Below are 22,523 nucleotides of genomic sequence, written 5' to 3'. Positions count from 1 at the left end.
ACAGTAATGTGGAAAGGCAAAGACTTTTCTTGAATGACCGTGGGGAGGGGGGGGCTTAAAGAGAACCATGGGCTTCTTAGGATCATCACCCTGCTATTAATTCTGGTTCTATTTCTTATGACCGCAGCCATTGCTATTTGGGCCTCCCTCACTCCCAACTGCTTTAATGAACACAAATTGTCACTGCTCCTCATCCTACCCTCTGGAGCAGGGACATCCACACTGACAGTCTCTGGCTTCAAAACGGATGCAACTGGGTGGTCAAAGCCCCACCTCTTTTTAATGTGTCACATGCATTGCATGAACATTAAAAGGGGTGCAGTTTCAGTCACCTAGCCATGCCTTTTATTATGAAACCAGTGGCTATTGCTGAGAAAGAAAATATTAAAATAGAGCTTATTACTGCTAAAATTATAACTATTGCTACTATTTTTAGAATGATTGCCTGCCAATTAATTAAAATTTAGGCTATAATCCCTAACCTAACAAGCCACTCTTGTTATATCCAAAATAAATAAGTTAGGGCCAAGGAAACCCAAACTCTCTTACTTCTCAATTCTGCACATGAAGTGAAAGCTGTAGCACAGTGTTCCTCAACCTTGGTAGCTTTCAGATGGGTGGACTTCAACTCCCAGAATTCCCCAACCAGCCTTGCTGGCTGGGGAATTCTGGGAGTTGAAGTCCACCCATATGAAAGCTGCCAAGGTTGAGGAACACTGCTGTAAGCCCATGGCTAAGTTCACATGACACACTTGGCTACAGGTTAGCCATCACATTTTAGGTTGCAGTGTTGTGTGATATTAGCCCACTGGTTTACTGTGGCATATAAATCCAGAAAATTGGGTTGAGTAAACCATTGTTAAAGTTTACATGGATGAGTATATAGTATAAACATACCTTCAGATAAGCAACTTTTAACAAAAATATATACTGCATTCAATTTTCATAATTTATAAAATTTAAAACATTTACTGAGGAGCAGTGTAGTAGCAATATGATACTGACAATCAGAATATGGTAGACATTTAGGAAGATGGGTTCAGGCCACCTAGGAACCGACAGTCTGCTCTCCAAAACACTTCTCCAAATATCATGTCCATGTTTCCAAACATTATTACTATGTAAAATACTGCATTTCTTCTGTCTCACACAGACTGAACAAATACAATAATCAGCATGCCTCATCATCATAAAACTTATTTACCGGGACTTGCAGCTGAGTTCTCAGGCTTCTTCTCTGTTAAAAGGAAAAGATAAGGAATCTTGGCTTGAGAATATTTACCACACTTCCCCCAACAAGTAATTATTCAAAAGAAAGATGAGACAATACAGTTGCAATTTACCAATTTCTGCTTAAAGGAGTGGTTTAGCTACATAGCTATTAATCATGAATTGTATTATTCAAATATGATATATATGACTGTAAATTAGTATTTTTCTAATTGCCTTCCTTCCCTCTTACACAACTAACAATTTTAACTAAATGTGCCAGCCTCTATATTCTACTAATCTTTTCTTGTTTAACTAATTTTCTTCCAATTTTAAGAGGTAATTACACAAGCTGCTATTAATATTTACATAAATATTTTAATACATTAACATAAGCAAATATGAATCAGTCTATTGATAGACCATATTCTTTGTTTTAATTTTTTATTATTCAAATCTATTATTCTTCTATTTCTGGGCTAGGAAAAAATAGAGACTCATAGTATCATGAATGTAAGAGTTAAAAGGGACATTGGAGGTCATCTAGCCCAACTTCTTGCCCAATGCAAAAATCTGCTGATAGCATATCCAACAGATGGCCATCCAACCTCTTTTAAAGACCTCCAAGAAGGTAAGTCCACCACCTCCTCTAGCAGCCTGTTCCATTGCTGAATAGCCCTTAAGACATTTTCCTGATCTCTAGCCAAGATTGATTTCCTCATGATTACAATTTCTTATCCTGACTTCTGGAAGAACTCCAAGTAATTCTGCCCCATCTTCTAAACAGCCCTGAAGAGAACCATCATGTCTCTTTGCAGTCTTTTCTTCTCCAGGCTAAAAATAACACTTCCAAGTATTCCTTGCCAGTTTTTTTCTTCCAGGTGCCTTATCATCTTGGCTGCTCTCCTTTGCATATGCTCTACCTTGTCAACGTCCTTCCTAAAATGCAATATCCTTCCTGTGTGCAATATTCTAGGTGTGACCACTGCAAAATAAAGAGCAACAATTTCTCTTGATCTTTACACTCTACATCTGTTGATACAGTCTAGAATTTCAACTGCTCTTTTTGCAGCTGCATCAAACTGTAGGTTCATGTTCAGCTTGTGATTCACCAAGACAACCAAATCTTTTTGTGTGTGCTGCTGCCCAGTTTGATCTCCCTGATCTTATATGTACTTGTGTGTTTCATCTTTCCTACCCAAATAAATTTGCATTTGTCCCCACTGAAATTCATTTTGTTAGTTTCTGCCCATTATTTCAGTTTGTCAAGACACTTCTGAAACTTGATGTTATTTTCTAAGGTGTTTGCTATCCTCCCATTTTTATCAGCATACCTTGTTTAGCAACTATCTGCAAATGCGACAGTAAATTTTTTAAAAATCATTTTCCAACCAATGTGCACACTTACAACTAAATTTCGTGCTGACAACACATTCTGTAGTGAGAGTAACACTGGCGTAGCTGTATGAGAGAACTTTTATCTGAATGAGACAGTAGCAATCAGTGATCTCTCTCTCTCTGTCTCTCTCTGTCATGTGTTTGCTTAGAGACCGTTTCACTTCCAATTTAAGGAATGGATTGCGGTTGCTAAATGAGAGGGTGTAATCATATTTTCTAACTCTCATACAATTTGTTTACTGAACAGTAGAGGCCCCAGTGAGTAGAGACCTTCTAGCTTGACACTGAGCCACCGATGTACAATCATTGGTATGACTATTCAACCAGGTAGGTCTAATGGTAATATAATCCACCCTACATATTTTCAGTATTCTCTCTTCCTGGGCCATGCCTTTTAATAGAAAGAGTGAAGAAAACACCACTTATGCCTCAATTTTCTTCACCTTCCTATCCAGTGCTTCACAGTGACTTGCAGTGATTTCAAGACTTTATCTGGACTTAACGACTAAACAACAACAATTATTTGTTTCAAGGTGGGTTAGTAGAAATGGATTATTTGTCTGCTGCCTTAAAGAATATTGGGAGCCTTTCTATTACATGAAGAATGTGAACTCCAGGAAGGCAGCATACTTCTCTTAATAGACTGTGGAGCTGCTTCACTCCCTCTCAACAGAGAGTCTCTGATCACTACCATTTACTACCAGAATTTTCTACTAAAGCCAGGGATCCTCCCCTTTGCAGAACCTGTAGAGCAGTGTTTCTCAACCTTGGCAACTTTAAGATGTGTGGACTTCAAGGCTGGCGGGGGAATTCTGGGAATTGAAGTTCACACATCTTAAAGTTGTCAAGGTTGAGAAACACTGCTGTAAAGTCTTCTTCCTCAGCCCCTAGAATTATGGCATCCATTACATACTAATCTGAGGAGCTCTTTTACATCTGACCAAGTCTTTTATAGCAGGGGTCCTACTTAGAGGATTATTAAGAAATATAGACTACAGATATTTGTTCCTATATTTAATTTCCTTCACGGCTCTTCTGAACAACAGTAGAGTAGGGACCATCCAGGTCATTCCAGAGGGCAGGTGCTGCTACAGGGGTTCTGAAAGATGACACTGTTTAATCAAAGGAACCTGGAGCAGACCGGTCCAAATGCTTTTGTGGACTTCTTTCTTTTTTCTCCAATGTTTTTCTTTTCGTGCTAGCAAAAATATTTTTGAAAAACTAACTGCATCCTCAATTCAGATTGGGCTTTCTAACCAGAACACCACAGGAGAAGGAAACTGGAATTTTTCTGTAATGGGCTTCTTAAATCAGCTAATTAAAAATACGAAAGAACACTGGCTCATAAAATGCAAGGTTTTTCTTGTATATGCACTAATGTTTACTATGAGAAATAAATGAGTGAGCTCTTGGTACAAAAGGGAAAATATGATGTAATAAGTATAACAGTGATCAGATGGGATGACTATGATAATTTGAACATAGCAATTGAACAATGTCATCTGTTCAAAACAAACAGTAATAGAAAGGGATGAGTTGCACTACACATTAAAAGTATGCACTCCTGCTTAGAAATCCAGTTGAATGAACCTGGAAACACTGTAGAGAGCACCTGGGTTCAATTAAGTGGAGGAATGAATAAAATGCTGCTGATGTCTACCACAGCTTGATCAGCCAAGGAGAAGATGTGGACAATCCTTTTCAAGAGATGGTGTCAAGAAAGCTCCAGCTTAAAACGAGCTGATTAGGTGACAGAACCACAAAAAGGGACTTGTCTTTGTTCAGAATTAAAGCTGCTTGATCAAGGTAGCAAAATGCATAGATCTGCAAGAAGCCACGCTCTGAAACAAATTATCTGAAATAAAAACTAATAGTTTGCATCTTGATTTCCACATTTGTAACATTTATGTTTCATTTATATTAAATTTCTGTTTGAGGCAGCAAAAAATATCATTACTGAATATTGGCAAGACAGAACCATCCTGGATTTACAGTGTATTCACCTTTTGTTTATGAGCTGGTTGTTCATCAACCTAATGGAAAGGCTCATTGCTCTGTGTGGTCAAGGTTTGAAGATATTTTTTTAACAAATAAGAGTATAAATATTTCTTATATGCCTAATGTGTATTTTCATTTCTTTTTTCTATCTGTTCTTGAAAATTGTTTACTACTTTTTTCTTTTTTGTATATTCATATATATTTACAAGGCAAAACTTTTAAAAATCCTGTTAATATTTTCATTATTCAATGCTAATAATTCATTACATTTTATATTGAAGTGCCAAGAGCAGCACTGTTTCCCATTCCTTTGTGTTTAGTTTTCAAATTCTGGATGTCTTCTACTTTCTTATTGTTTTTCGTTTTTGTGGATTTTTGTTACACTGAATAAAAGTTTTATTGTTTGAGTAACATACGCCATCAACAGTAAATGAAAACAAATTACATTAGCTATCACAGATGCTCAACTTAAAGCTATTTACCTTAAAGAAAATGTTGTTTACTTGCATGATGAGATATTTTTTTAAAAAAGCATTTAGCCCCAAACAAATAACATTTTTATAGTAACAAATACACTTTAACAAAATTGAAAAGTCTGGAATAGCTTAGATGGTCCAAGTGGATCCACGAACACCCTGCCCTCAAATTTTCATCAACTTGTTTTATTTAAATCCTTGTTAGGTTTTCGAAGAGCACTCAGGATCTTGCTCAGTCCTTGGCAGCTGTCTTCAGGTCTGAAATTCCATATTATGGCTTGCTTTGCTTTATCCAACCTCTTTTTTCTCCAAGACCTTCATCAGCAGAAGATTGAAACTGATCAATAACTTTAATTTTAACTGCTTGACAAGGTTTAAGACTTGTTGTTCAGGCCTCATAATATCATTCAATTTGCCTTAATGGAGCCCAAGATGTACCTAGGGTTCTTGCTTACCTTTACAATGGCCATCATAGTCCACCTGGATCTTGGAACCAGTGAGGCAAGCATCACGATGCAGCTCACAATGGTTCAGGTATGTCTTGCCGTTGCTGCCACACACTGGCCTCTTGTGGGTTTTACACTTCTATAAAAGAAAAAGCCAAAAAAAGGGGATCAAGAAATTCATGATGGAAGGCATGAGTTTAATTTTGAAAATTGAGTCTTTGCGGAATAATCTGATCAATCTACTTATTTTGGCATTAGATCCTAATTTGGTGATTTGATTATCTTGAATGATGTGGACTGACTAGATTATCAATGGCACAGAAAGGCCATACAGGTATTATAAAACTGATTTGACTGGATTCAGACTAAGCTAAACCATAAAATGCTTTGTTTTGGCTTAACTATTCTTGTATGAAATTGGCCACTGTGGTTTAGAAATCATGATTTATGATTTAATGACTATAATTATGTGGTATACTGAACCATAGACTAATCAACTATATTTTAGCTTAAAGTGCTCTCCAACCTCAATCCACCCTATTAGTTTATGGTTCACTGCATCATGTGAATCAAAGGAATTGGGTTAATTAAATAAACTAGGGTTAAGTTAACCCTGGGTGTATTATATGGACACAGCCAATGCTTTGTATAAATCCATCTAACTGTGGTTTATCAAAATAATATGATCAACCAAGAGATGGCTTAACATGCTTTAAAACCGAAGGGTCTTGTGGAATTTTTCTGTGTTTGAAGGAAGAGAGTACATTCCCCCACATTTCCAGTGGAAAAGGGCAGAGAACTTGTGGTCCTTCAAACTGCCAGCAATCATAGTTCATCTGATGCCAATGATGCTATTATAATAGTTATATCATTATTATATAGTTATACAACTATGTATTTATAGTTAATTATAATTATAACAGGCTTTCCTCCTCTGATATTATAATTCTCTTCATAACTGTGTTGTGAAATCCCCACAGGGTTCAAGGGTAAAGAAGAACAAGAAAATCTTTACTAACCCAGAGTTGGGGGGCTTTCCTGCTGTACATGGAGAATACGCCATGGTGCCAATGATTTAAGGTGTCCAGTCTAATCATCTGCACTTATAATTCCTGAGAGCTACTATAATGGCAACTTTTCTGCTTTTTGAAGTTCCTACCATAAGTCTTCCAAAGCAACAAAATTTCAGCTCTCCCTTTATTTTCTGTTTTGATTATACTCTTTGGCATAATGTGCAAGAAAAGATCTTTTTGCATTTCTGGAAGCTCAACCATTATTTTCTTGATGAAAATTATCTTCAGATTGCAGATGATGCTTTATGTTATAGAAAGTAAATTATTGAATGTAATGACACAAAAATAGAACTATTAGTAAAATTAGTGCAAGGCTTCAGGCATCCACTTCTTTTAAAATTCTTATAAGCCCAAAAAATGGGAAAAGAAATGAAAAAATGTTGGATGTGTCCATCAGGGGAGAAATGCAGATGTGGGGACTGGGCACTGTTGGTGTTTGATTAGAAGGTTGAAGATTTGGGGCAGAAGGAAGACTGTGAAGGTAGCTCTAAAAACAAACTACACAGCAAGAACTGTAACAGCAGAGATGCAATTCAAGAATTACTGAAGCAAAAGCTGGGTCCTTGGACATGTGCTAGTTTCCAGACCTGCTCCTAGAACTACTTCTTGGTGTACATGAGCTTATATATAAATTCTTATATGTAAATAAAAGTATATTCTTTCCTTATTTACTCTTACCCAAGCTTCCCTTTTATTCCATTGTTAGAGGAGGCAATGTAGCCCCCGGCAGTATCTCATCCCACACCTGTTCTGATTTAATTTACCCATAATTTATTACTGATTTTGTAATATTGAAAAATGTAATATGGGGGGGCAGGATAGCTGGAAGTTAAATATTGGCCTCCTGCCATCTTTGTTCTTCAGAATGCCTTTGGACCTCCTGTAGAGCCAGACACTGGCTGAGAAAGTAATTGTGTTAGGTAACCCTGGACATCTGAGGGGAAAAAGGAAAGGAGTAACCATACTGTTACTGTTTGGTAAGGCGGAGGGCTTGGAATAACAGTAGAGCAACTTGGGGAGGGTTCTATAATATAGATGTAACTATATGTAACTGAATGGGGTGTTTAATGGGCAAAACACAACTGATTATGGTCCATTCATGCATACATTTTGACATTATTCTCTCAGATCTAATAGCTCATGTTTTGAATTCACAACTGAATTGGAGTCAAGGAGCCAAAGAGAATTAAAAGCTGTGATTCCCCCGATTGAGTTCAACTCCTGATGGCTTCACAGATAGACCAATGTCATTTTCTTGGCAGCAACACGGAAATTGTTTGCCACTGCTGCAAACAATTTTTTTGAGATCAGTGAAGGTGGTCATTGCTGCATAAACAACAGTTCAGTTCTCTTTAGATAGTACCAGGTTGCCACATAAAATAATCTTATAATCTGAAAACCACACACTTAAAATCCTGAATATTTGCTGCAATGTATCAAAAACTCAAATCATTTTCAGGCACTTCCACACTATAAGTGTTTCCACACGTTCCATAATCCAGCTGCTGTAGCAACATACAACAACCATGGTTTCAGCTACTGAGAAGAACAGTTGGATGGATGCCATTATTTCACCTTCACAACTCACAGGGACTTTTAAATCCAAGGAATTGCAACAGAGTGACAGGCAAGTATTTGGACAATTTTAATTCTTTTATCTACATTTTTACAATTAACCTTCCCTTCTGCATCCCTTGCATCCCTTTTCATCATAGCAAACCACCAAAAGACACACAAATCATGAAAATCATGGAAAGGAAACATTTTATTTTATTTTACTTTACTTTTTAAAATTTTATTTTCTGTAGAGCTTGTTAGGCAACGTTAGGTATGTTACGGACCCCGTCAATTAAAGAATGTTGACTAGCGGGGTCCAGGAAGAGGGCCTTCTCTGCCATTGCTCCCGCCCTATGGAATGCTCTCTCCCCAGAGGTGAGGTGGGCCCCCACTCTCCTGGCCGCCTGGAAAGGGGCAAAGACCTGGCTCTGCCAGCTTGCGTGGGGCTTGAGGAGGGGTAACCAATCGTGGGGGCATCCTGGCACCCTGAAGACGCTCCCATAGGTCGATAACCTATTATATACCAACAATTCCTTGGAATATATTATTTATTTATGAACACTGTTTTTATTGTTATTCAATTGGTTTTTATTAGTTTTATTGTAAACCACCCAGAGTCGCTCTCTGAGTGAAATGGGCGGTGACTGAATTTGAAATATAAATAAAAAATGACCATTGATAGCTTAGTGAATTGGACACTGATCTGATGACTTTCGTTGCACTTTTCATTGACCAGCTAGAAGGAAATAAAATGAGACAATAAGGGACAAGTTCCAGAAAGATGCTAGATGATCCACCTCTTATTAAGAGGAGAAAAACAGCAATGGTTGGCTGTGCTGGTTAATTACAACAATAAAGTTATTTTCAGAAATTACAGTAATGGTGGCTTTTGCCCAGAAAAAGGAACACTCAGCTGAGCCACTGAGATTCAAAGAAAAATTCTAGCTTGTTACAGTTACAAATAAATTGGAAACAATATTTACTATTTGGTAGGTATTCAACACTCTTGGCTAATAAATATACAGTTTTTAACATAAAACAAAATTTTACAATGCATTTATTGACTTCTTTATTTGACACCATTAAAAGAATAGGCTTTGGACTGCATTAACCAGCTCCAGAACCTAATTCTTGATAAGGTGCAGTATGGTGTAGTGGTTAAGGTGCTGGACCTAGGTTCTAGTCCTCCCTTAGGCCAGGAGCTGGCTGGGTGACCTTGGGCCAGTTATTCTTTCTCAGTCCTTAGCCTGGGAAGTTAAAAAAAAAACAACTATCCAGACTGGACCAAGATCGTAGACTGTGGTCTACAAACTTTTAATCCTGCCATGGATGGATTTGGGCTGATAGTAATAATAAAAGCTACAGTATATGCAAATTACAACACATACAACAGAGATTTTCATATAATGATCTATTGTCTGGTAATATTCCAATTATTGTAGTGTCAGAATGGCTATGTACCTACAACTGTATGTTTTAATTTACTTGTAAATGAAATTATCTCAGAGTTGACAGGAGAATTTCCTTTCCTGTTGAAGTATGCGAAATAAGACTTTCATTATTACATTATGCAAATGACACAATTTTGCCCTTGCATCCAAATAGTTTGTGTATTGTTAGTTACTGGTAATTATTGTTATGGAGCCTCACTAGTGATTATGAAAAAAACGAAAGCTGTGATCTTTAGTTCTTAAACCTATGTGGAAAACTGAAATGATTATCTTATCTCACTGAAGAACTTTCTAAATATTTTTGCATGCTTCAGATCATTTTGACCAAACACCACAATGAGATTACTAAATCCACCCAATTCTTCATTTAATAAAACCAGAATTAGTTGCATACCTTTTATAGGGAAATTGATTGCATCTTTTTAAATGGTACTGCAATTTGAAGGTTTGCACACCTAATTTTACATGAAATTCCCTCGAAACAAATGCCTGAGAACAATTATTGGAGCTACTTCAGTATTTCTGCTCCTTTTATTCTGAATTGGCATGTTTATGTTAAAATAAATTCTGCTATTAAAATAATTATTTTTTTTTATTAAGCTGAGATGTTTTTTAGTAACTGGTTGCGTAAATTTGTTTTCAGGAGCAGATGAGGAATAGGCCTCTTAGTTTTTCATTAGAAATTATTTCTTCCTGAAATCATTTTACTTAAGCCAAATTTATAAGCCAGCACATACACTGTAGCCTTTCAACTTGGTTTGTGTATGGGAACAATAAGATTGTTCCATGCTATGCTCTAATGAAAAACGCAGTTGAGCATGAAAATTACTTTAAACACATTCCCTTATTTTTTGGCAGGAATTCCTTGATCCAATTAAGAATGCAATATATAATTTCTGCTGTACTTGTTGCTCATATAGGAAGATTCCTTATAACCTTTGTTTGTGACATTGTGGCAACAGTATTATAGACAAAGTTGACTTCACTTTAAAAAAAATGAAGAAAAATTATATTCACTTAGCAGGCATAGACAAAAAATTGGCAGAGGGTCATGGATATTCTACCTCCACGTATTCTACCCTGGATATTCTACCCTACTCTACAGGATATTCTACCCTGGAAATTATAGTTCAACATTCAGAGAGCCATAGGGCCTTAATCCTGGCTTAAAGTCTGCCTAAGCTTTTCATGGCAAGGATCTAACTTTGAAACATGCAGTTCTCCAGGTTGACTAGGGTTGATGGGAATCAAATCCAGACCACTTGGAAAACACCAGGTCACCTACTGCTGGCATAGTAACAATGACTAATAACAATAATAATTACATAAACACTTAAGACATGCTCAGAAGAGTTTGCAGGACTATATTACTTACAATTGCCACAAGCAAAAAATACAACTTACTGACAGAAATGTTTATGCCATAAAAGGATTCTTGCTGCTAAAGCGACGGTCTGTGTCATACCTCAATGCACAGGCAGGTTGGCTCACTCTTTTCTGTCACAGCGCACTCCCGGCCAGCTCCACAAAAAACATTGGCACAGATTTTGGATTTGCTAACTGGCTCTTCCTGTAAGATGTTAAAACAAAACACATTGTTGCAAGAACATAATTCAGAAAAATCCCATGCTTTTCACATAGCCTTATATTATTGGCTATAGTAGTCTTGGTGCTTTCTCACATTATGATCTCTCTAGAGTAAATATAGTATATAGTAAATATACACAAACTATACATTGCACTACAGTAAATGAGAAGCACTGCCACAGAAGAAAATATTTCTCCTTCTGTATTCAAGCAAGATATGAATCAGAATAGGGGTGTGTTAGAAGAAGAGAGGTTTGCAAGAACAGAAAGGTATGGAGAGAAATAGTGAATGGTGTTGGTGTAAGCATGATTGAATTAAGATTATTTTTATTTTCTGTCTTTAATTTCTCTTCCTCATTATTTTTTACCCTGCACTTTACATAATGCTGCTTACTTCAAGGCAATTAAACAAATACAAGTGACTCATCTATGATTTCGTATGAACATTTATGTGGTTTTCCATTGATTCCCTCTCCCCTGGTTAGTCAGGAAGGGAAACAGTATGCAAGTTGTACCGATTGCTCTCTACACCCATCTGGCCAATTAAGTGAAGCAATCTACAAAGTTTCAGTACTGAAATGTCCACTTTTGTTAAAGATTTTTCTGCATGTCTCATATGCTTCCACTCCTTCTTTCAGTTCTACAGATCAGCCAAACACAGCTGCAAAACTCACCCCTTGGGAGGAAAGAGACCATGCCCATTCAATCAGAGCAAGTCTCCAGGAGGTTAGGCAATTTGGACATACCAGAGTTATAAGGTCACAGTGGCTGAAATCATTTTAAAAGCAGCAAGAGCCTCCCAAAGATTCTGGCTATCAAGAAAAAAAGTGTCCCAATTCTGTCAGAGGATTAGAATAATACTTTAATAAAATTGCAAGGGTGCACAAGATAAATGAAAGACATTTTTATGCCTGCCTCAGATGCATTTACATTTTTTAATGACAAAACAACTTATAAACAGGAATGTAATGGAGATGTGTGTCAAAAAATAAAAAAAACCCATCCTCTGTAGTTGCTGGTATAAACAGAAGGATGCCTGAGATAACAGTCAACTCCTCATGGTATTGAAATCACTGGCAAGTAAATGAGCAAAAGTAGTGCTTGTCCCACTGGATTTTTGAAAGTGTGTGCAATTTTACACTTCCACTGCATATTCTGTTTTCAAATTCTCACTCTTCCAAACATGAACAGCATTAGAAATAAAACAGTTTATTTTTTGTGCTTTGTTTCAGGCCAAAATAAAATACCTTCAGGAGAGCTAGCATACATTCAATGCTTCTCTTTACTCCCATACTGAGAACTCTAACTATGACTGCTGTATCAGGTTTTTCATAAAGCTCTTCACAAAGCACCTTCAGTTCTTGATATAATTCTTGAAAGAGTCCACAAATGAATTATATTACAGATCTTCTGGGAAAGGATTTCTCTACAGCACAGTTACTGCAAAATGGCTTTGTAAAAATACTTTGTAATTGCAACAGAAGACTTAATTTCTGGAGTACCTAAGTCTTTTGCTAAGAGAGGCGTCAAGTCTGTGCTAGAATTGTATGGTTTAGGCTGGCTGGCCTGCCTGCCTGCCTGCCTGCCTGCCTGCCTGCCTGCCTGCCTGCCTGCCTGCCTTCCTTCCCTCCCTCCCTCCTTCTCTTTGCACCTTGAATATATTTACAGCCTTATTGGCTAGACCAGCACCAACCTGCTTGGCTTCATCTTGGTGTGGTGTTTGGAACTGCAGAAGCACATATTTCTCCTAAATTTTCTCCCACAATCATATCCAATACCTTCAACCAGTCCTCTTAACTGCCCCTCTGTATGGTTTTCCTTCCTGTCCCCTTATGTTAACTGTTGTCCACTGGACACATTCCAGTTTACCAATATGGTGCCCACAACTGGATCCAATATTCTAGGTGCAGTCTGACTGGCACAGAACAGAAATGACCACTGAATAATTCCAATGCTATACTTCTGTGAAAGGATATGCATGTTTTATGTTGGTTACAATCACTATATTGCTGACAGTGTAACTCGAGAATTAAACCTACAGTTTAATCTTATTATTACTGAATTTGGTGCTGGCATCAACAGGATTGTTCACATAACTCTGGATCAACTGCTGTATGTCAAAGCAAGCATATGTTCTTCTTGGCTATATCCCCAGTATTATCTATCATGTTAAAAAAATGTGGGTTTTAAGGCATAGCTGTTGGATAAAAGAATTATTATACAGTACTGGAAGGAGAAATCTATACTGTTTGCAGCAATGGATATCTGATCCCAATATCTGAATTTCTAGTACTGTTGTTGCTTTTTACAAAGAGGAAAAGAAGGAGACTTCTGAGCTGTATGGTCAAAGTATTCTTTTACTGTAATGCAAAAAGCCTCACCATTTTTTTTTCATCAAAGCTGCTTTTTTCACCCTGTTACTCACAGCCCTGCCAATAAAAGCAGTTTGGTCTTAACTATTCAGGAAGGGCTTAGAACCCCACATTATTATGGATATCAACCATCAGTTTTCCAGACTTTTATCAATACCTTCCTACTACATTACAGCCAAAGACATATGGTGTTAGGCAAAACACCTCTCTATCAAGGAACTCTGAAGGGCACTAAGAAGTCCCAATAGTTCTCTGCATAAGCCAAATCTGAGTGTTCAGCTTAGTACTGGAATAGCAACTCCTTATAAGTGCACTCTACTGAGCTCCTGTACCAGCTTTCACTGGTACAATGAACAGAAAGGATGATGCAGCAAAGACATGGTGAACACAGAGCAGAGTTTGGGAGCTATTCTCAACCAGGCATATTATACTATCTCATCACATTTTTTTTTGGTTAGGGTTAGCATGCTGTATAAGCCTAGCACTATGGTTTATAAAGCAAAATTTATAGCTTAGCACAATTGTGGCTTCTTCAGAAAGCCATCCATGACTTGGTTGAGTGAATCATGTCATTTGGTTATATCTCAAATAGTGTTAATGAAAGTTAAAGGACTATCATTGAAGTCAATAAGAAAACACAACAAATTAATTCTTTCCCTGCAAGAACAAGGCTCTCTAGGCAAGAAGGGGGTGGGGAGAAAATCTTAATGCAAAATTCCTCAATGCCATCCTACTTAAAATCCGCTAAAACACCCACCACTAGTGCTTATTTTCTGCTTAAAACATGAGGAAATAATTACCAGCTTAGTAAACTTCTCTGTGTTCACACATTTTAGCAGGATACAGAAACAGAAATTCCCCTGCCAACAATCTCCAAATGTAAGGAAGAACCCACTACAGTTGGATTGTCAAGTTGTTGTTGTTTTTTACGGTCATTTTTCACCAATAGACAAGGGATAAGAAGGTGGAACCTGTTCTAGATCAGTAACTAGCCAAAGAAGAGAGACGAACACGTTTTCACCAGCAATTCAGGCAGTTTTCCAGAGGGATCTGCACTGGGATGTTTTTTTTCATAAATGATCCAGCCTTAGGGAAGAGTAATGAACTGACCTACTCTAAAAAAGTATCTCCAGATTAACAGAAATGGATAACAAATGATTTAATGCTATATTATTCGTATGACTAATAATGGCAGAGGCAGAGTATTACTTTTGCCTGCTGTGTTTCTGTTGTCCCAACATTCATAGAGAGGTTAGGGCTGAATGCTAAATGAAAGCTTTCCCAGTACTGTGAAACTTGATGTAATCAAGCTCCCCTTTTGCTGTTAACTGTAAGATTAACTTTTTTACAAGAGAAGGGTTGTAAAAAAATATTTAAAAAATGACTCTGAGCACAACCCTCCTAACTTCAATGTATACGATTGAAGTAGTCTGAACTGGCGGTTGCTAGCCAGTAAGGGGATTTTGAACTTGTTTTAAAAAGTTCCATCACATCCATCAAACTATTTATACACTGCCTTTTATTCTTTCTCATCATCTCTTTTAAGGATCTCACTAACTCCATCCAATCCTGCTTTTTCTCAACCAATTCTTAACATTTCTCCATCCATTTTCCCGTTTTTAGTAAACATTCAACCAAGGTACTTGCTCTAGTTTTTTACTGTTTGCAATTGTTCACTGTATTCTTCCTGTCCAAGGTAGCTATCTTGGCTTTTGATTTTCAGATCCATACTGTGTTGTATTATATGATCTATCTTCATTTGGGTTCTCAGCTAACAAAACAGCACTGTCTACATACAAAAGTTCATACATGTTCACATCCTCAACACCATAAGCATTCCTTATATATAATCCATAAATACATTAAACAACAATGGAACATCACACATCCCTGTCTTATTCCCTGCTCACTGCTGGACCATTCACTATGCATTCAATGTATTCTCATGCTTCCTTTATTTGCATCATGTAACACTCTTACCACATTCAGCAACCATGTTTGTGCAAAATGTTCCTTAATTCAAGACTATTTACTACATTTTTATTTATTTGTCTTACAAAACATATATCTCACCTGATTCCTTGGACTTATTTACTGTAAATCAGCAAACGCACAATAGCCTTTCTTATTCATGTTCATAAATTTCTCAATGACCTTCTGAAGAGCAAAAATCTGGTCTGCACACCCTGGCCCAGCATAAAGCTACAGTGCACATTATTTATGCTTCCCAGATTTTGCCCAGTGTTTTCCCTTTATGTTTCAGTCAGAATGTTGCCAAATATCTCCCCAGGCATGCCTAACAAATACATCTCCTGTAGTATTTGCATTCAGTCTTGTTATTTCTCCTTTGGGCTATGGGAACAATAGCATCATTTTTCCAATCCTCAGGCACAGGTGGAATTTTTACACACATGTCAAACACATCACAAAGCTGTTCCATAAGCACATCACATCCATATTTTTAATATCAACACTCTCCACCTTTCTATTTTTCAACATTCCTGGGTTTTTTTCATCTATTTTTTTCTTGGACACTGTCAGCCCTTCAAGGTAGACCAGACTAGGAAACCAAAGTTATGAATGCTAATACTACTTTTATTATAAGATTACAATAATAAAAACTTGCAAGTTTAAATGCGCCTCTCCCCTCCCTCACTTTATCTTCAAGAGAACTAGGGAGGATCTGAAGTTACATTTCTGCCGTGGACTCAAATTTCTTTTGTCTGACTGCTGTCTTGGTTGCAGCTCTTCCTCCTATTCCTCAAGGATATTCCTACTGCCCATTACAGACACTAGCATTTATAGTACACACACATACACACAGGCACACACAATTTCAACTCTACTCTTCAATATACTATCATTCCCATACAAAACTAAAATATTCCTTCTAGTATTTTCTTTCTCTGACTATTTTCTTTACATCTATATTTTTCTCATTATACATTATTTTCCCTCATCCTCATAATCAGGTTTTTCTTGATTATCACCATTCATTGGATCATCATATGCAACTATTACCAAGCAATAATTCCTTCTTTCATACACACCCAAAACAATCTAGATGACACCAAGTCATACCTTCTGACACACATTTTAGCCCTTTCATCCATAATAAATCTACCACTTTGTTTCCACCCATGTATTTATCAATTCCATAAGATCATTCATTCAATTCTATTCAGTTTTATTCAGTTCAGTTCTTCATTCAGTTCTATTACATGCTTCTGCTTCCTTTTAGCTTTACAAACACATAGCACACTATTTTTCTTATTTTCATGTCATTGATTAATTATACCCTTTACTGCATATTCCTTTTACATTTCAAGTCACAATCTTACATATTATTATAATTATTATTATTTATTAAATTTGTATACCATGGAACCATTCCAGCTTACAAAAAATAAGCTACAATAAAATCATCACTGTCATGGTTGTCAGTAGATGAGCCTAAGAAATACAGATTGTTCTCCACAACCCACTATGGCTTTGGCTAACCAAAGCTTTTACATAATACTTTTAGTACAATAAAGAGTATACTCCATTTTCCACCTTAGTTGTCCCCAGGCCACATGGAGCCTTCCCTGCTAATGGCAAGGGCCCAGTATTGGCCAGTTTGTGCACATTTTTTCCAGCATGCCACAAATGCAACCAAAACCCAGCCTTACCCCAAGCATGCTGTTGCCATTATATGCAAGCCAGGATTGCAGGATAATGTTCTGCCACTTATATCTAACACCAACAAGGAGGCACAGATTTCCTTGAGTACCAGTTCCTTCCACCTATTGTGAACTTCCTCAAAAGTCATTCTTTGGGCTGCCATGCCTTTAGAAATTGAGTGGTCTGGAACCCAAAGGTGAGAGGACTTTTTCATTTATAAGGACATAAGATTTGGAATTTTCTTGCCAGGAAGGTTTGCCAGATTACACTTTTTGCTAAGATTGTTGGTTTGAAATCACTACATGAGGCTGGTCTCTCTAACAAGGGGTCTATTGGCATAAATGTAACCTAACACCAGAAAGTTGTGTTTCTGCCATATAAAGCACTAGCTAGCAATATCATATGTATTTCAAATAATGTTTCTGGACCTTTCACAGGCCCCATAAATAATTTTCGAAAAGAAAACTGGTAGTTGGTGAAAGCAAACTGCCCACCAAAAAAGAAAAAAAAAAGACAAAGGTAAGCAAAGGGTGTTAGAGACCATTCTGGAAGGCTAGAGGGGATGCTAGGGGCATTCTAATCAGAATGCCTTATGGAAAATTGATCTTTTGTGACCGTTCCTCTATGGCAGCCATTTTATTAATGGACAGCCCCCCACCCCCACCCACCCATTGTGCACAGGTGTCTACAACTTATTTTCAAAATTCCAAATATATCCACTGGCTAGATGAAGTGATGCTGCTGATGTCACTCAGCTCTCTACTTTTACCACCTTGTGATATATGTGTAAACATATATCACAAACTGCACTCTGGCCTGTCTCCATCACTGCTCTTTTGCTCCCTCTCACTGTGGTGCCAAAGCATCCATATTGCCTGCTTTGAGAAATCTTCAAAATGAGGCATCAGAATAACAGCCAATTAGATGCCATGATTAGGGGGTCAGTTTAGGATTGGGGAGATCTGGATTCAAATCCAATCCACCCTCAGCTATGGGAACTCACTAGATCACTTCAAGCTAGTCACGCTCTCTGACCATCACCTATCTCACATGGTTTCTATTGTGGGGATGAAAAAAAAAGAGAGATCCCCAGCTAAGCAGTCTGGAGCTCATGGAGGCAAGGCAGGATATAAATCTAGCACATAAGCACATAAATAAAATAAAATAAAATAAAATAAAATAAAATAAAATAAAGGGTTAGAAATTCAGAAAGCTGCACTAGTTTAGAATGCTGTACTTTTCAATGCATTACTTTGAGAAATCCTTAAAGTGTGATTTTAAGGTGAACTCCCAAAGCAGATCTCAGATAAAACTGCTTACACCACTATAACACAGGCCATCTATAAGACTACCATCCTCACAGTGATCACTCTGAGAAAGAATTGCTCAGAAAATCTGGAAATAGAGAAATATCCCTGATAAATGTAATTTTGATCACAGTCAAATATAGTATCCCATAATGGAATTTACCATCTGCAGTTAATATAAAAGAGAGGAAAAAGTGTGTAAAGAAAAGAGCAGGATGGAACTCACCAGAGATTTTCATAATGGACATTTTGTCCTTTTGCTTGAAGCAGCTTGATTTTATTATTTTTAAACATTTTCACATTTTTCTATGGCAATTAATAAGTACTTAGTCAATGACCTCACTTTTAGGGAAGTTTTAATTCTGGAAATTCAAGCACCATTCCTTCATTTCTCATCCCTACCTCCAAGAGTAATGTATTAATATGCGTACAACCAAAAAGTGGAGCAGAAATTCAGCTTGATAGGTTACAAAAGCAAATAGCTTTTTGCATCTTCAGAAGGCCTTCCAGACTTTATTTCAGTCACTCCAATCTATCTATCTGACTTCTTAAACATAATAAGGAATTCCTTCATGCAAACCTAAGATAATCAGTTTTGCTTCCAGACAAGGATGAATCATTTCCCAGGCACACACAGAGTAACAAATGTTCTTTCATGCTTCTTATCCAGGGCCAGCTGGTTGCTGTTCTCCTCCCAGAGGGCTTCTTTGCCTCTCTTCAACATGAAGACAAGTCTATACCTTCATCTTAACAGACAGCCTGGGGGGTGGGGGGGGGAATCAGAATAAATTATACTAAACTGATTCTTCTTATTTAATCAGGACTCACATAGTTGATTAAAATTTAGTTATGGGCCACCTGGATATATTGATACAGATGGCCAATATCCAATAATTGCACATTGATTTAAATTAGCATGCACAATACTTAATAAGAGTTCAACAGCCACTTCTTTTCTTTTGAAAATATTGAGTCAGAAAATAAGAGGCTAAACAGGCTTTGCTGAATTTTAGTACAATTTTTAGCAGATCATCTAAGAGTTGTTCAGCAAGCATATAAAAGAGGAGAAATACTATAAGTGCAAGCCATTATTTAATTCTAATTAATTCTATGTATGTACACACATACATTTGGAGAGAGAAAGAGAGAAAGAGAGATCTACCAGTGCAGTACTCAGGTATCAGTCACAGAATTCACAGAAGGTTGGTATTATTGGGGAATTTGATCTGGACTGAATGAATCCCCTAAATCAACTTTGTGGGCTTTTAAAATGCCCTGTATATGATGGTGCTGTATCTGTTGCCCATTCTTAATGCTCTCCCCTTTTAAGTCCATCAAACCTGTTTTATTTTCACCTTCTTTAATCTTTGCCCCTACAGCCCTTTTGAAAGATGCTTTAGTGCATTGCTCCAATTAAAACAAAAACATTTTTGTACATAGTTTGATACACCAATGACAGATCATAATAATGCCTTTGTGAGTCGCTGTATGGCTTTTCCACCATTACTTTGCTCTACATTCATGATCTTACAGTGAGGTATAAAATTTAGGTGGGGAGGAGGTTGGGAAGCATGTACATTTAGGAGCATGGACAGGGCCACACTCCAAAAAATAAGTATGTACAGGAAAAAAAGTGATTCAATTTATATTTAAATATAATTAATTACATGCTGTTCCCCATACAATTATTTCCCCCCTTCTGTCATGTTAAACGTCATATTTGGTGGTATATTCTAGAAGGGCCCTAGAGCCCAGATTTTGTTCTGGGGCTTTAAGATTGTGCATCCTTGTCTTTTCCTCCATTTCCAACTCTGCTATTGTAGGCACAGAAATATGGGCTCAAAGTACTGCCTTTGGCACTATAGTACTCTTTCAGGCAGTCAAGAACTCAGAGATGCCTGAGACCCACCTTGTCTTTGTGTGAAATGGGTGCTTCTCACAGGAAAACAAACTTTCTTCTCTCTCTCTCTCTTTCTCAAAGCCCGCACCAGGAACAATATATATTCCCTTACAACAAAGCAAAACTTTTTGCTCCACGGAAATGGCAAAACTAGCTATTTCTCCCTCATAGGTCCAGAACCTCTATTTTTCAAGAAGAACCTTTTGTCTTCTCGGATGAAGGCAGGCAGACTCCACCGCCTCACAGAGCTGGCATGAGCGGAGGCCCTGGCCTGAAGGAGGCCGTGCTCTGGAATTCGCCCCGGAGCCTCCCTCCTTTCTTCCCATCCCAGTCCTTATGCCGGATCCTGGGAGGCATCTTTCCCCGAACGGGGGTGCGCCAATAAGCGCCGAGCGAGAATGCATCTCCTACCGAAGTCCGGAGCCCCAAGGCGATCCCGGTCACAACGACGAAGATGGAGAGGTGGTTCCACAGCTGCAAGCGAGAAAGAGAGGAGAGCTTAGAGGAATCCTGTTAGTCCCCGAGCCTCAGAGCCAGGCCCCATCCCCTCGTCGGCCGAGCCCCCTCACCATCTTGCTGGCTCCGCCTGCGGGACTCGCGAGGACCTTGTCTTCGTCTTGGTCTTGGTCTTCGTCTGGGCAAGGAATATGAGGGTCGCGGGTCCTCGGGATGGAAGCGCGGCCAGCAGCTCCACCCAGTCGCTCCGGCAGCTTTTTGGCTTGCCTTCCTTCCTTTCCTCTAGCCCGCCCACCATGCATCACAGATCGACAGGGCGGAGGAGGGTCGTCTGTGAAGTTGGCGGGACGCGCGGCTCCCCCAGCGAGGCCAAGCGGGCCGTGGAGACCGATGCGCCAGCCGGAGGAAAAGCGCCTTCGTGAGCCGCAGTAAAAGAAACTGGTTCCATTTAAATCGAGAGCTACTATGAGCTTCCAGTAAAGCTCAGAATAATGTATTTATTTGTTTGTTCGTTCATTCGTTCATTCAATCGGTCTGTAACTGCCGTAATCTTCTTCCTGCCAGTAAAGAATAGAGTGCCAGGTACAATACTGGACAATAATTCAAATGTCCGCACTGAAAAGCAGTAATAACCTCTTTGGGACAAGAATGGCTACACTGGAACACGATGAAGTTAGCTTGTAACTTTTTTGCTTGTGTACAGAACTCTCACAATTCTCTTGCTTTAGGTTTACTTTTTAAGGTACTACAAGATGCTTTAATTATTATTTTTTTCTATTTCTTCAATCTTCTAAACCAAAACTGACAAGGGAGAACTTTTAGCCTGCCTTCATTTCCTGAACTATGGCCTTAGGATAAAAATTCTGTCCTTGGAGATTCTTAACTGAGCGTGAAGACTGTTCTCATGTAAGATATTGATGTTAAGACTTTAAGGCTACAATATCTGTTCATGATATGGTTTCTTTTCACTTTTCACTTACTGCTTATGGATTATCACCATGGTCAATTTCTGATGGCCTGCAGAAAAAGGTACAGGTGGAATTCTCACCACAAAAAGATTGGTTAAGTTCAAATTCCAATCTCCCATGTTTTGAAGGCATTCAAGGGAATCTGTCATTCTTAATATAAGAGTTTTATATGATTTTATATAACATGATAGGATTCCTTTGCTATTCACCATTCTTCAAATGTTAATATTCTTAATTGATGAAATCCAGACATTTTATAATGGAATTATAGAACCATTTGGAATCAAGCTACTGTAATACTAATGACCATTTGTTTTGCAAAATCTATTGAAGAAATAACAGGGTTTCCATCTATAACTGGAGCTCTAATTCAATGAAATCCTGTATTTTTCTATTCCTGATCTTAAACAAATGTATCTTTATGCTTAAAATCCTGGCCTGGGCTAGGATGCTGTAGAGGTCCTGACCCATTGTTTGGAGGCTGCAAGAGACTAAATAGATGAAAACAAAATCAGATTAAATCCCTGCAGATGGAGTTATTGTTTGCATGTGGTTCATCTGGTTCAGTCCCAATTCTATCTTGGCTGTAGACAAGGATGTCTGAAAAAGCAGGTTCCCAACTTGGGGATCCTCACAAAATTATGACTATTGCTTGAATAGCA

General features: G+C 37.9%; 1 protein-coding gene across 1 annotated transcript in view; it reads right to left on the bottom strand.

Annotated features, from left to right (window-relative positions):
* FSTL1 (follistatin like 1) overlaps positions 1 to 21,210 on the bottom strand; it is a 31,650-nt gene extending 10,440 nt beyond the window's left edge. The window contains exons 1-5 of the mRNA XM_007424166.3: positions 21,007 to 21,210; positions 20,849 to 20,911; positions 11,074 to 11,178; positions 5,537 to 5,666; positions 1,205 to 1,237 (exon numbers count right to left, since the gene is read on the bottom strand). Coding sequence (XP_007424228.1) covers positions 1,205 to 1,237; positions 5,537 to 5,666; positions 11,074 to 11,178; positions 20,849 to 20,911; positions 21,007 to 21,195 — 520 coding nt within the window. The 5' untranslated portion in view covers positions 21,196 to 21,210. The remainder of the gene's footprint in view (positions 1 to 1,204; positions 1,238 to 5,536; positions 5,667 to 11,073; positions 11,179 to 20,848; positions 20,912 to 21,006) is intronic.
* Between the last annotated feature and the right edge of the window lie 1,313 nt (positions 21,211 to 22,523).

Source organism: Python bivittatus, unplaced genomic scaffold (genome assembly GCF_059951505.1).
Source record: "Python bivittatus isolate LINGU-HERP-01145 unplaced genomic scaffold, Pbiv_v1 ctg000520_np1212, whole genome shotgun sequence".
NCBI classification, from domain to species: Eukaryota; Metazoa; Chordata; class Lepidosauria; order Squamata; family Pythonidae; genus Python; species Python bivittatus.
This window is presented reverse-complemented; position numbering and strand designations above follow the sequence as displayed.